Source organism: Prionailurus bengalensis, chromosome B3, assembly GCF_016509475.1.
Source record: "Prionailurus bengalensis isolate Pbe53 chromosome B3, Fcat_Pben_1.1_paternal_pri, whole genome shotgun sequence".
Lineage (NCBI taxonomy): Eukaryota > Metazoa > Chordata > Mammalia > Carnivora > Felidae > Prionailurus > Prionailurus bengalensis.
This window is the reverse complement of record NC_057355.1, coordinates 134,146,217-134,159,733: the sequence shown is the minus strand read 5'-3', so window position 1 is coordinate 134,159,733 and position 13,517 is coordinate 134,146,217. Positions and strand designations below refer to the sequence as shown.

General features: G+C 45.3%; 1 protein-coding gene across 4 annotated transcripts in view; it reads right to left on the bottom strand.

The window, feature by feature from the left end:
* Positions 1 to 13,517, bottom strand: part of TDP1 (tyrosyl-DNA phosphodiesterase 1) — a 94,443-nt gene that overhangs the window by 16,570 nt on the left and 64,356 nt on the right. For all 4 annotated transcript variants that reach the window (XM_043556822.1, XM_043556823.1, XM_043556825.1 and 1 more), the window contains one exon: positions 7,606 to 7,708. In XM_043556822.1, coding sequence (XP_043412757.1) covers positions 7,606 to 7,708 — 103 coding nt within the window. The remainder of the gene's footprint in view (positions 1 to 7,605; positions 7,709 to 13,517) is intronic.

The following is a 13,517-nucleotide window of genomic DNA, read 5'->3' as shown; positions in this document are numbered from 1 at the left end:
CCGCCAACAAGCACTCATGGGTGCCCGGAGCCCTGGGTGTGTGGGGGGGAGGGGGGAAGGGGAGAGAACGGAGGCCGGGAGGCATGCTGCTCCAGGTGACAGGGGGCCGTGGTGTCACACAAAGGATTCTGGATGTCGTCTCGTGGGCCAAGAGGAGACACTGCAGATTTAACGTCAGAGGAACACAGACCCCGGCAGGGGCACAAGGAGCTTCAGAAGTGAAGCCGTAGCCAAGATAGGGAGCAAGGGGACAGACGGAATCAGTCCAGAGAAGACGACAAGGACCTGTAGCAGCAGGCGGCAAAACTCTTGCTAGGGCAGAAGGGACAGGCTGTGGCAACCGGGCAAGGACAGGAGAGGAGGAGAAGAATGCCAGAATGGGGCTTTACTGGCTCAGTGGGAGAACACTAAAGCTTAGGAAAAAACTCCACCTGGAACGGTGTTGACCAGCTGTGGCCCCTTGGGGAACGCTTAGTCCCAGCCTCAACAGACAGCAGGTGGGCAGAAGCGGTGTGGGAGGGGAGGAAGCTAAGAAGGTGGCTCCTGTGCATTTCATTAGTTCTTCCAGCCAGGCCACAGTCCTAGGAGAGCAAATACTTGTGGCATTTACCAATTCTGGCAACAAAAAGACAATAAAATAGTTTAACCAGAACAGAAAAGAGACTTGAAGACAAAGTTCCTGTGGATTTGACTGAAGCATTTTTGACTCTGATGACAGAAAAGAGAACCTGCCATCTTGGGGGCAAATGAATCTAGGGCTCAGGAGGGGCCGGGGTGCCCCTCAGCGCTAAGGCAAGTGCAGGAAAGCTCAGGCTACCTTTGTCTGGAGGAAACCAACTTGGATATTGATCTGGGGTTCTCAGATGGTCATGCACATTATTTGCAGAGATCAGGAGCAGCTTGCTGCAGTCACAAAGTGTCAGGCAGGTTCAAGCCCGGGACGAGTCAGCGCCTGACAAAGTAGGTGCTTAATAAACACCAAAATGTATGAAGTCCGTAACAGAAAACTTGTATCTCCTGGATGTACTCAAGGATGCCTTAAGATCTGGAATACAGCTACCAATCTTGGAAATTATCAGATCTTTCCTATATTCTAATTTTCTTGGACCTAAATGAATTAGTATAATAGTTAGATACATTTAAAGGGACAACCCCCCCTGCCAAATTATATACTTGATAAGTTAATATTAGATCCGAAAGAACAGTCTTTAACCACCTACTGTGTAACAACAATAGCTGAGTGCTAGGTACACAGTCAAATGTACCCTTGACATTAATCCCTAAAGCTCCTGAAAGTGTTCACAAAGGAAAAGCTGTCGACTACATGGCTCTCATGGCAAGTTAGGTTCATCCTGAAATGATGTGTTTACTAACTCATTCATTTAAAAGCAGAAAAAAAAAAAAAAATGTGAACAAATCAATGTTTGGTTACCAGAGACTTAGCTTTCAGATCAAGCCCAGAGATTTCAAATAGCATCTTTATTTTGATGAATGAAAAATGGTGGCTCTCCATCCACTACTTTGAGGCCACAGAAAATGTCCCTTCACTCAGCCAATGACTAGTTCTTGAGTGACAGGTCCTTATTTTGTGGGAAAGTGCAGAGCTGAGGTTCCTTCTAGGTGACTGCCTCAGCAGTGTCTGAGACCCTTCATTCTGTACCCAAAACTTGCCTGTTTGCAATGCTAACCTCAAGGCAGTGTTCTGGAACACAAGGATCAGGATGTCCTACTGAACAAGGACAAAAGTGGCAACTCCAGTTGCTGATAACTCAGAGACGTGGGTGTTTTGGGACGTGGAGCTCTGCCTAAGAAGCACAAAGATGGGCTGACCTCAAGAAACCGGATTCTGGATGATGTCCAGTTAGAGAAATGATTACAGAACTGGGTATTAAGTCTATTTGGCAAACTTGTAACAGAAAACATTAAAAGGCAGGTCTTGCTAGTACTAAAGAGGGAAACATAAGGCCCCATTTTACAACAACCTGCATTCTCATCAGGAACCATTTTGACATTAATGGCTACAGAAATTTTAAGAACATCTATTAAATATTCGGGGCGCCTGGGTGGCGCAGTCGGTTAAGCGTCCGACTTCAGCCAGGTCACGATCTCGCGGTCCGTGAGTTCGAGCCCCGCGTCAGGCTCTGGGCTGATGGCTCAGAGCCTGGAGCCTGTTTCCGATTCTGTGTCTCCCTCTCTCTCTGCCCCTCCCCCGTTCATGCTCTGTCTCTCTCTGTCCCAAAAATAAATAAACGTTGGAAAAAAAAAATTTAAATATATAGGCGTCGGCATTTGTAAGTAGCGCAAGGGACTCTTAAGTGTACGTATGCACATGCGCTCTAATTAGGTGAGTGATTCTACGGTGCGTATTACTTATGAACATACCTGAACACCTATGACACACAACAGCCACTGTGCTAAATTATGTGGTTTCCGGAGCTACGGACTTCCATGTTTGTTCTCCTCACAGAAAGGACAGTGTGCACTCCAGGAACTTAAAGGAAGTGACATCAACTAACAGATGCGCCAAACTACGAGAAAGCGGCTCAGAGTCTAGTCAAGGAGACACTCAAGTAAACAGTAACCCGGGGGATATGTGATGAGCCAAGGTTCTAGAAAGCTGTGGGGTGGGGTGGGGGCACCTGGGGTGGAGACTGTGGAGGCAAGGGGGTGTGGGGGTGCTGTTCCTGACACAGATTAAGGCTGGTGAATGAGGACATGGTGGTTATCAGGTGTCTACTTGACTGGGCCACTGGATACCAGACAACCAGTTAAACATCACTCTGGGTGTCTCTGCGGGTGTTTCTAGATGAGATTAACATCTGAATCAGTGGACTGAATAAAGAAGACTGCCCCCCACCCCGCGGTGTGAGGGGGCATCGTCCAATGTGTTGAGTGCCCGAGTAAACAAAAAGGTTATGGAAGGGCAAATTTGCTCTGTTGGCTGGGACACAGGTCTTCTGAACTCAGTCTGGGATCGAAAGCATTAGCTCTCCTGACCCTTAGGCTTCCACACTCAGACTGAACCATATCAACAGCTCTCCTGGGTCTCTGGCTGGCAGATGGCTGAGGCTGGGCCTTCTTAGTCTTCAAAATCATGTGAACTAATCCCTCACAATTCATCTCTTTCTGTACGTATCTACATATCCTTTCGGGTCTGTTTCTCCGGAGAACCGTAACACAGACGGGCTCGACCCATAACGGAAACTCGTAGTTCCACATGGCTGGAACATGAAGGGCCGGAGACGAGAGAAGTGGTCAGGCCCAAGTAGTCAGGAGTCAGGCCTGAAGAGAAAAGTAGGCCATGCTAAGGAATCTGGCTTCTATCTTACAAGATTTGAAGGTAGGTGACACAATCTGATGTGTGCTCTACAAAGACATTCTGGCAGCCGGGTGGAGAGCAGCTTGGAAGCAGCCTTGGGAAGGATGATGGGAGGGTACTATGGCAGGAACTGACAGTCTGTGGTCACGGTAGCAGCAGGAATGCCAGAGGTGACCCATTATCAAGCAGCATTAAGGAAGTTAAGTAGCATTAAGCACTAAGCTTGGGTGTAAAAGAGGAGTCAGAAATGACTTTGCACACTTTGAGTCAGGATGATGGGGTGAGGGTAATAGTGATCATTAATCAATTGTTTTAATAACGTAGCTTAAGTGATCAAGAGGATTTGAGGAGATCTACAAGGCCCTTATTATTCTCAGGCATCTTTTGAATAATATAATTTAAATTATCATGATTGGAGGTGTATTTTATAAGCTTCAAATTCTCTGAGAAATGGCCTGATGAGATCACTAATGCTGCTTAAAAAACTGGCAGCTTTCTATTGTCTGTATGGGACAAAGTACAATTCCAGTGGGTCCTGCCTGTCAGTCTCCTTCCAAACAGGAGTCCAACCTCAAGGCCTTGGCTCACATCCCAGCCCCTTCCCAGGCACACGGAATGGCCTGCTGCTTCTCGAACATAACATGCACTGCTCTTTCTGGCTAGAAGCATCCTCTCTCCTGATGGCAGGCTAAGCTCATACTCACCTTTCAAGACCCAGGTCAAATTTGATCTTAAAGAAGCCTTCCCTGGGGCCCCCAGGTCTTTTCTCAGTCTTTGTATTCTGAACCCCACACACTATAGCTGTCGTCATGTACTATAATAACTTGTCTGCTTCCTGAAATTCTCCAGGAGCTTTCATGAGAATGAAGACTCCATCTTGTTCCTCCTCCTATCCCCAGGGCTACTGAACTGCAGGCATGGGGAGCTGGTGGAGCTGAACCAAGTGACTGAATGGTCCTTCCAGGCAGCCAGAATGTTCAGTTATGAGCCTGGGATACATTCTGAGGAGGGGGCCATGGAGTTGTTGTACGAGACAGTCTCTCTTTCAGAAGCTGAGTGTCTCGTTCTGTGTTCGAATTACCCCAGCAAAATGACAAATCACCTCATGGCAGAGATCTCTGGGTTACCCTCAGAGTCAAAACCGCATATGTTAATTCTGTGAAGGCCAAGCAAAGGTCCACTGGCTTTCCAGAAACTTCACATACCGGTAAGTGACATCGATGCTGTGATAGAGTATCTTAAGGACAAAGGCTCCTATGCTGCAAAATCCCGACACGGTTTCATGTAGACTGATAAAACACACATCAACTCACTTCCGGGGGAAACCCTCTGGCAGTAGCTATCTCTGGGGTGGCTTCCTAACTCACAACATCTGCCCTTCTCTGGAAACAGGCCCACTACTGGGACAGGGTCAGGACAGTAGAGAGGCGTGAAAGGCAGACCTAAACTTGGGCTATCTGTACATGCGGAACGGCCGGCAAATGAGTGGAAAAGCCACAGGGGAGGAGTCACCAAGGGCAGCGACCCAGACAGGCAGCGTACTGCGGGCGTCCCTGGCGCTGGACCGGCTCCACCCTCCCAAGTCTCCGCTGGGCCACCGATTCCATGACCTTCCCCTTCACATCTTTTCAGGAAACTGCCCCCTTCTGTGGGCTTGTGTAAGCTCAAGCTGGATGCTGTCAAGAGCAAAGAAAAAGACCCAAATATCCACATTCAGCCCTTTGGGTTCTGCTCACTCAGGCCAGTTACTTCTCTCACAGGTCGTAGCACCTAGGCCACACATGGACATTTCTCAACAGAAGTGCCTTTTTAAAATGCCCTTATAGCTCAACTTGACCAGGAAGCTCCTTGGGAGGGTGAGGTCAAGCACTTCTGTGTACTGTCCACACGCCTCATTTTGGCACCTTGCCCAAATAATTTATGGTTCAGTGAAGGACACAGACAATACACCCAGAAACGTCTGATGACAAGACAGGGACAGTCTGGGGTCCTTACTAGTGTTATGTAAGAAGCCTGCTATAAAGCACTGTACTAGGATCTGTATCTCCAGACAAGCCAAGGAACTCGGATTGCTGGATAAAACCCTATCTTTTTAGTCACTACATTAATTATATGGTCACCCTGCTTGGGGCCTCACTCTTGAATCTGTCGGCCTAGCATAGTAGGGGTAGAATCCATTTTTTTCTATTCTTGCCTGATAGCCTTTGTAAATAACTGAATCTATTCTACCTAAGATGTGCTATAATGGGGGCTCTTTCTTATTCCAACAGTGTAGAAGAAAGAACCTAATTTGGGGATTCTAAATGACTGTGCCCAGTTTTTCCTCTATTAGCTGGGTCTAATGTACAGTCAGAAACTGAATCAGAAGTAAAATTAGAAGCTTAGAAGGGTCTAGAGGACCTAAAGCACAATATACTTCTTTCCCGCTACCATTTTCATGATGAGGAATTGAGTCAGAATAGTTAGAAACAACTACAATTTTCCAAATGCGGACAACAAAAGCCAAACAAAAGGGACCTGGAACTTATTCCATTGCTTAAATTATTACTGGGAGATAATCTTGGCCTTAGTTCAAAGCTACAGTCACTAAGTCACACCAAATTACTGCCTATTATCACTCTAGTGTTGTGAATTTACTACTTCCTGTGATAATGCTGAAACATCACAGGAGGGATCAGTGAGAGACTGTGGTTTGAGGGCTGGAATCCGGACAGCTGTGGAACCCTTGGGAAGTCACATCCTTGTCTACAGAAAAAGGGGAACCATCTGCCTCCAGGGATATGGAGGGGAGTCTTCAGTTGTAAGCGCTGTCAGGATCTGCTCTGACTCTGTAGGAAAGCAACAAGATGTGCTAGAATCTTACATTACCCTCTGGAGAGGCCTACTTGATAGTCTTGTAGCAAAACCCCTCTGAGCTGGAGAAGAAGAGGATGGATAAAGACTGACGAAGGAGGAGAGAGGGAGAAAAGAACTTCACTACAGCGGGGGGGGGGGGGGTGGATAGTGAGGACACTTGGGCAGGGTGGAGTGGGGATGCTTGTTCTCTGGCATGCCGTGTCACATAGATCTGGATTGAAGCCTGAGAACAAGCAGGCAGTGCTCCTTCACTGAATCTTCTGGTCTAGTCACGTGGTTTACGATGACGCTGCATCATATGTATGTTTATCATAAGCTCAAGTATAGCAGGTGGCGAAAAAAGAAAACAAGCCTTGGCCATCTTGTCATGTGGGCAGTTCCGACTGCATTCCACCAAGTATGTGAGGGGTGAGACGGTGGTCTTGGGGTCTGTATGCCCCTTAGAGTGAGAAGGTCTCTCTGGGCCAAAGGTGATTTTAATATTTAGAAATCAGGGCCCGTGCGACCAGTTCTGATGTGAAAACCAGCCACCTGTCTGGTGTTCAGCTGCAGAAACAGAGCTGTTCCAGGCTGGGAGATAAGCTGGCTGAGTCGGACACCTTGACAGAGTCACAGCTTCCAACACGGTGTGTTTCCAGGGGGCTTACCAGTTAGTCTGATTGCACAGGTCCTGTGACCCCCTGAATTCCTACTCGAGTAGCTGTTGTGAGCCTCCTAGCCGCCCGACTCGGGCTCTTGACACTCCCCTAACCTGGGATACCCTGCCTGCTCCTCTCCCTAAGTATCTGTCAACCTTCCTCAAGCCTTCCAGCTTCCAAAGACCTCCTCCAAAGGAACGTCTTGTTCTTGGCTGAGTCATCCCTTTGGTGACCTGTCACTACTGCCTTGTAACACATCTTCACGTTATGGTTCGCAATATTTAAATATTGTGATTAACTGGGGCGCCTGGATGGCTCAGTTGGTTAGGCGACCGATTTCAGTTCAGGTCATGATCTCACAGTTTCTGAATTCGAGCCCCACGTTGGGCTCTGTACTGACAGCTCAGAGCCTGGAGCCTGCTTTGGATTCTGTGCCTTCCCCTTTCTCTACCCTTCCCCTGCTCATGCTGTGTGTCTCTCGGCCTCTCAATAATAAACATTTTAAAAAAGTTTAAAAATAAAATAATAAATTCATACATACATACATACACACATACATACATACATACTGTGATTAACTTTACCCAAACCAATTACCCTCAGTCTCTCACCAGGTACACTCCGCGAGAGCAGCAATCTTGCTGCACCCAGAATAGTGAATGCTAAACGTATGTGTCAGCACAGGCTTAGGCTAGAACCCCGGCCTCAGGTCACCGGGACCAAAGGAAGAGAACATACACACCCAACCCGTTCCACATGCGACCACTCAGGCAGTTTCAAGCGTGAACTTACAAATGCTGATGGCAAGAAAAGGACCCCAAGCTCATAGGAACGGATCATCAGCTGGGCACCATTCTTCTCTAATGCTCCCCAGGCGGCCTTGGACAGATTCGCGCTGCAGGGACAAGGACACAGAAAGGGCTGACTCGATGAGGTATTTCAGTGCAGGTCAAACTTTCGCAGCTACAAGACCCTGGTCAAAAACACAGATAGCTGCAATCACATTCACTCAGTGTTTGGCAGAATAATGCGTTTTTTAGAAATGGAATGTTAAATCCTGCCGTGCTATAATCCCCAAGATGTATCTAATCAATTTGGGATAGCTTCATCCTCATCTGCATTTTCCCCCGAGGACAACTATTAAATGATCAGCCTTTCTTAGATTATTTTTTCCCCCTGTCCAAAGGCCTTTCTTTCCATGACTCTGGTGTAGCCAGGGTGCCTGACTGTGTTACATAACAAGGTAGCATGTAAGAAAAAATCACGTCAATATAATCTTACATAACATCTTACGCTTCACACTCCTTTTTTCTGCCTTTAGTTTGAGGCAGGAAGTGCTCATTTCTACTTTCAATCCAAAGAAAACAACTGAGGGTACATGATTGGCATCTGTATCCACATAGTAATGGTGTGTTCAGAATCATGTTTTATACGGGCAGAGAGTGGTGGGTATGCCTAAAAATGACAGGATGCAGCGGAAGTGAGCCTTGGAAGTGACCAGAGAGAAGGTGCCAAGATGCCATCAGGATGCTCGGAACAGACCTAAGCTCTGCAGCATCTCCCCTAGAAACATGCTCTCCTGCACCAAACCAGGCCGAGGACTCTCACTTACCACTCACTGTAAACCCATCATCAACGGGTTTTTCCTCAACAAGGCTCACCCAAATTCCACTTTGTTTTAAGAATATGGAATATTCTCAGCTATTTAGACCCTTACAGCCTGACTTCATGGAAAACAGAATTATTTCAAGATTCATTCACTGGAGCATCAAGTATTCTTCTAAAGCAAGCCATAATAGGAAATCAGAGAGTCAAAGAGAAACAGTTACCAAGTAAGGTGAAAAGTGTCATCTCTGTTGAAGGTCCTATGGGAACAGAGAAGGACTATGGAAATCAGAGCTAAGAAAACCGTTAAAACAATTAAGCTAACAAAGTATATGGACAGACATCCCTACCTCCTTTAATGGACCATACTGAGAACAAGAAACTATACTTTGATGCTCAAGGGCCACTATCATGAATACCATGGTCTATGATGGATCATAAAGATGGAAAATGCAGGGGTCATAGGACCCTAGGAAAATGGTTTACTTTCCAAGTCCAAGATGATAGCTTGCTTTTAGGGCTCTCGCCCATTAGTAAGACACGGTGACCTCCTGGGCAAAGCCACAGGTCTAATGGCACAACCAACTAGTGAGTGTGAAGTAGAAGCAGTCTCCTTTGGAATATCTCCCCCACTTTCTATGTTAGTGCCTGAGTGCTCCCTTGACTTGTAGCATCTAACCATCACAGGCCAGAGGTACTTTCTGGCAGACTGGTTTTCATTCTTTACTAGTCACATTTTCTTCTTGAGGGCTTATTCCAAGGTAAAGATCAATGGAGGGGCTCAGTTGGTTAAGTGGCCAAATTCGGGTCAGATCATGATCTCACAGTTCGTGAGTTCAAGCCCCTCATCAAGCTCTGTGCTGAGCCTGGAGCCTGCTTCAGATTCTGTGTCTCCCTCTCTCTGCCCCTCCTCTGGTCATGCTCTGCCTCTCTCTCAAAAACAAACAAACAAAAAAGGTCAAAGGAGACTATGAAGATCCCTCTTCAGACGGTTTCTTCCAATCCCTCCTTTGTATTTAGCTTCTAATAGAATTCTAAGCATCTGGAGCCTTAAACTATATCCTTTATAATTGGACTGAAAGTCACTTGTAAGCTGTTGAGGTGATAAATCAATATTCCTTGAAAGAACATCTCTAATGATTTTTTTTTTAAATATCTAAATACACTCTGGATCACTGGTACCCAGGGCAGCAAGGACAAGGGGTATTTTTCCCAAACTCTAACCCTGCCTGCAGTGTGTGTGGTGTAGACAGGTACCTCTAAGTGTCCAGCAAAAACCCAGGTATCTTGTGGGTGTCACAGGGACACCACGAGGTTGCCTATGACAAAGTCTTTTGTTTCCAAAACTCCAAAAGTTATAACTTTTCTCTTCCATTCAGGATCTATGCCCACAGCAGGTCTTGGCTTCTTGCTGTGGCCACTGCCATTACTCAAGTTCATTTCTACCTTGTTCTCTGTCCTTGTTCTTTCAGTTTTCTTCTGACTCCTACTGGATAGAGCTGCCCTCTCCCTTGCCAATGCTCAGGTTTATTTTGTTGTTGCTGGGGGTCAAATGATGCTTCATCAAAGAGGATTGGGTTTTTCATTTACTTATATTCTTGAGGGTATGGAAGGATTCTGAAAGTTGAGGATTCTAGAGGACAGCCAAAGTTGTACTGCCCAACAGAAACTTTTCCCAAGCTGCTAAGTAAAGGTGAATCAAACTGGCTTCTGGGGGACAGGTGGGTGGCAGTCACAGTTCAACCAGAGAAGCAGAACCACTAGAGTGTGTACAAAATACATATAATTTACAGAAATTTGACTTAAGTAATTGTAGGAGTTTTTAAAGCAGTCTCTAAAGGCCATCTTTGCCCTGATGCTGGAGTTTGAAGTCTGTAGGGCTGACAGAAGTCAGGGAAGGATGGATACACAAGCTAGAACCACAGGCAAGGAGCTAAAGCCACGAGTAGAGACTAAAACCATGCCTATTCATGTTGCCTCTGGCACTGGGGGTGTAGGTGTCCTGCAGAAGCTAAACACGGAGCTAAACACACCAGGTGAGACCCAGGAATTAGAGAAGCTGAAGCAGGATCCTGCAGAGGGTGCAAAAGTCACAAGTCCTGCCGCTGCTTCTTCCCAACAGAGTGAGCTGGCTCAAAGGGACAACGTGTGGGTTATAAAAAGGGCTGCTACTTCCCATCTGCCCTCCAAATCTCCAAAAACAATCTCATCTGGGGCCCACCCCAACCAGAAACATACAAGGGAATTCTGGAAAAAACGAAGTTCAGCCTAAGCTGAACAGACACATTGCAAACCCACGACAGGATTTGCTGCCGAGTCCCCATCTAAGTTACTCAATGGTCAGTTATTCAACTCAGCAATTTATAGACCCCTTAATGACAGAGCCCATCTGGCAGATGACCCTGCCACAGCTCATAGAACATGCCTGCTAATTAGGGACCTGATCTCAGTCTCTAATATGGAAATTTTGCCCAACACTTAAACCTTTAAGAGTATGTTTAAACTGACTGACAATGTGTAACAAAGTTCCTAAAGGAAAGCTCAGGAAAGCATCGGATTCCACCCAAGATGCATGGAGAAGGCAGGCAGGCCAATGTTGAGAAAAGATCCGGGGACCCCCAATCAGGAGAGAGGATTTCTGTCCGGCTTCCCCACTAACAGCAACATGCCAAGGCGCTCTTCTTCCCAGACATTCATTTCTTGTCTCTAGAATGAGGGAGTTTTGGTCCATGAGGCCATAATCCCTTCCTGGACAACAGTCTACAATGACTAGACACGTTCACATCTAACTAGACAGCTGCCCTCCCCCTATGTATTCCAGCCAGAAAGAATCCATGATTTTCACTGGGAGTTCACTGCTGGGAGGCTTATCTCCATGTTCAGGGGAACATGCTGGGGAAACAGCCATGCAACAACGGAGAAGGGAGCAATGAAGGTGACCTCTGAGACAATCTTTAAAAGCTTAAAATTTGGTATCTCCAGTAGTATCATCTGCCACCTCCAAGCATTTGGTTTGAGCGGCTCATTGAGTTTACTTTCGAGATTCAGAACTTTACTTATATATTTTCATTTTTACTTGAAGTATTGTTGACATATCAATTTTGAGTAGACAACAGTGATTTGACAATTACATGCGTTACAAAATGCTCACCACAAGAAGTAGGAGTTCAGATTTTGTTAGAAGGTGTACAAAAACGTAAGGATGACTGTTATGGGAACATGTGTCCACTGAAAACATTTCTTTCATCATTAGCCCTCAATCTAGGCAGCAGCTGCAAAGAGTGCAGACAAAGCTAGCAGACTGAGCTTTTAGCAAGACATCTTAGACGACCAGGGCTGGGGGATGGGATACTTTCACAGACAGATGCAAAAAACAGAATGTTGGCAGTAGATGTAAGAGCAGATGTGGACAGAAAGGCTGTGTGACAAGGAGAGAAAATCACAAACTCTAGCTAATGGTGCTGTCACTCCTGTCCTAAAACTCCGCAGGCAGTATGCCTGTCCCCCCACCCCACCCCGGTTACCTTCTGTTTTGCATTTGTATTGCATCTTTTTCTTGTATTGCCCTTGGGCTCTGTTGCTTTCTATGTACTGAAAGAAAGTTTCACGAGTGATGTGGGAAGATACTCACTGTGAAGATTCAAGCTGTATATAGATATACATAAGGAAATAAGGTTTAATTTTGATGGACTCGGTCACATTTCCTTCTAAAAAGTCTTTCCAATTTAGACTGTCACCAACAATGTAGAAGACACTCTTTTCTTAGATCCTTGAGAACACTGGATGGGTATCTATGAAAATTTTTGCTAAATAATAGGCAAAATAGATCTGATTTCAATCTGATTTCGGATTACTGGTGGTGGTCAGTATTTTTAACCATATTTATTGGACATCTAGGTTTAATTCTATGAAGTGACCATTTTAAAATTAGTACACAGGTATGCATTAGTTTCCTATTTTTTATTAGTACACAGGTATGCATTAGTTTCCTATAGCTGCCCTGCCATAAATTTAGTGACCGAAAAACAGCACAAATTTACTATCTTATACTTGTGGAGATTACAAGTCTGAAATGGGACGTGCTGGACTAAAATCAGGGCACTGGCAGGGTTGTATTTCTTCCAGAGGCTCTAGGGAAGAATTCATTTCCTTGTTTTTTCCAGTTCTTAGAGGCCACCTACATTCTCTGTGTCTCCAATTCCTCCACCCTCAAAGGCCAACAAGGTCAGCGGTCATACTGCCTTCACTCTGGACTTCTCCCTCTTCTGCATTGGGGCGCCTCTGTGATTACACTGAGCCCTTTCAGGTCACCTCCCACATGAGAAGGTCAGTTGATTAGCAAACTTAATTCCATCTGCTACCTTCACAGGGTCGGGGAATTAAGGCATCTTTGAGGAGCCATTACTTTGCCTCCTAGGGCTTTTCATGTATTGTAACTATGCTGCAAATGTTCTCCCAGTTGGTTAAAGTTATTTATGAAAATTCTTTATATTTCAGAAGATCTTGCTTGCTTTTTTCCCCTTTTTGAGGAGGAGTTATCCAAGTTGGAATTTTTTCCTTTACATCTTCTGAGGATGAGGTCTTGTGTAGAAAACCTCATCCATCCTCAAAGGGTGTCTTCTGATGAAATCAATTTCTAAAATATTTTTGAAGTCCAAAAGCCCATCAATTTTTTAACGGCCAAGTGCATTTTTTGTGCCAACTACTAAATCTTTGCCTACTACAATGGCATGAGAATATCCTTCACTTTTCACAGCATAGTTTTAGCTTTCTTACTTATCATCTATCTGTAATTAATCTGTTTATGGCCTAAGTTAGGCCATGGCTTGATTATTCTGCATCAATATCCAAATGCCTTGCCACCATTTACTGAAAACAACAACCTTCCTCCAGGTGCCTTTATCAAAAGTCTCTGATTACATCTATTTCTGGAGTCTATTCCATTGATAAGAATATCTAGTCTTATATTAATACCAGTCTTATTCCCATTTTATGCCACATCTTCAAATCAGGTACTGTAAGTATGCTTCTTTAAAACCATCCTGGCTATTTTAGATCCTTTGTATATATGTGTAAGTTTTTTTTCTTTTTAGTGTTTA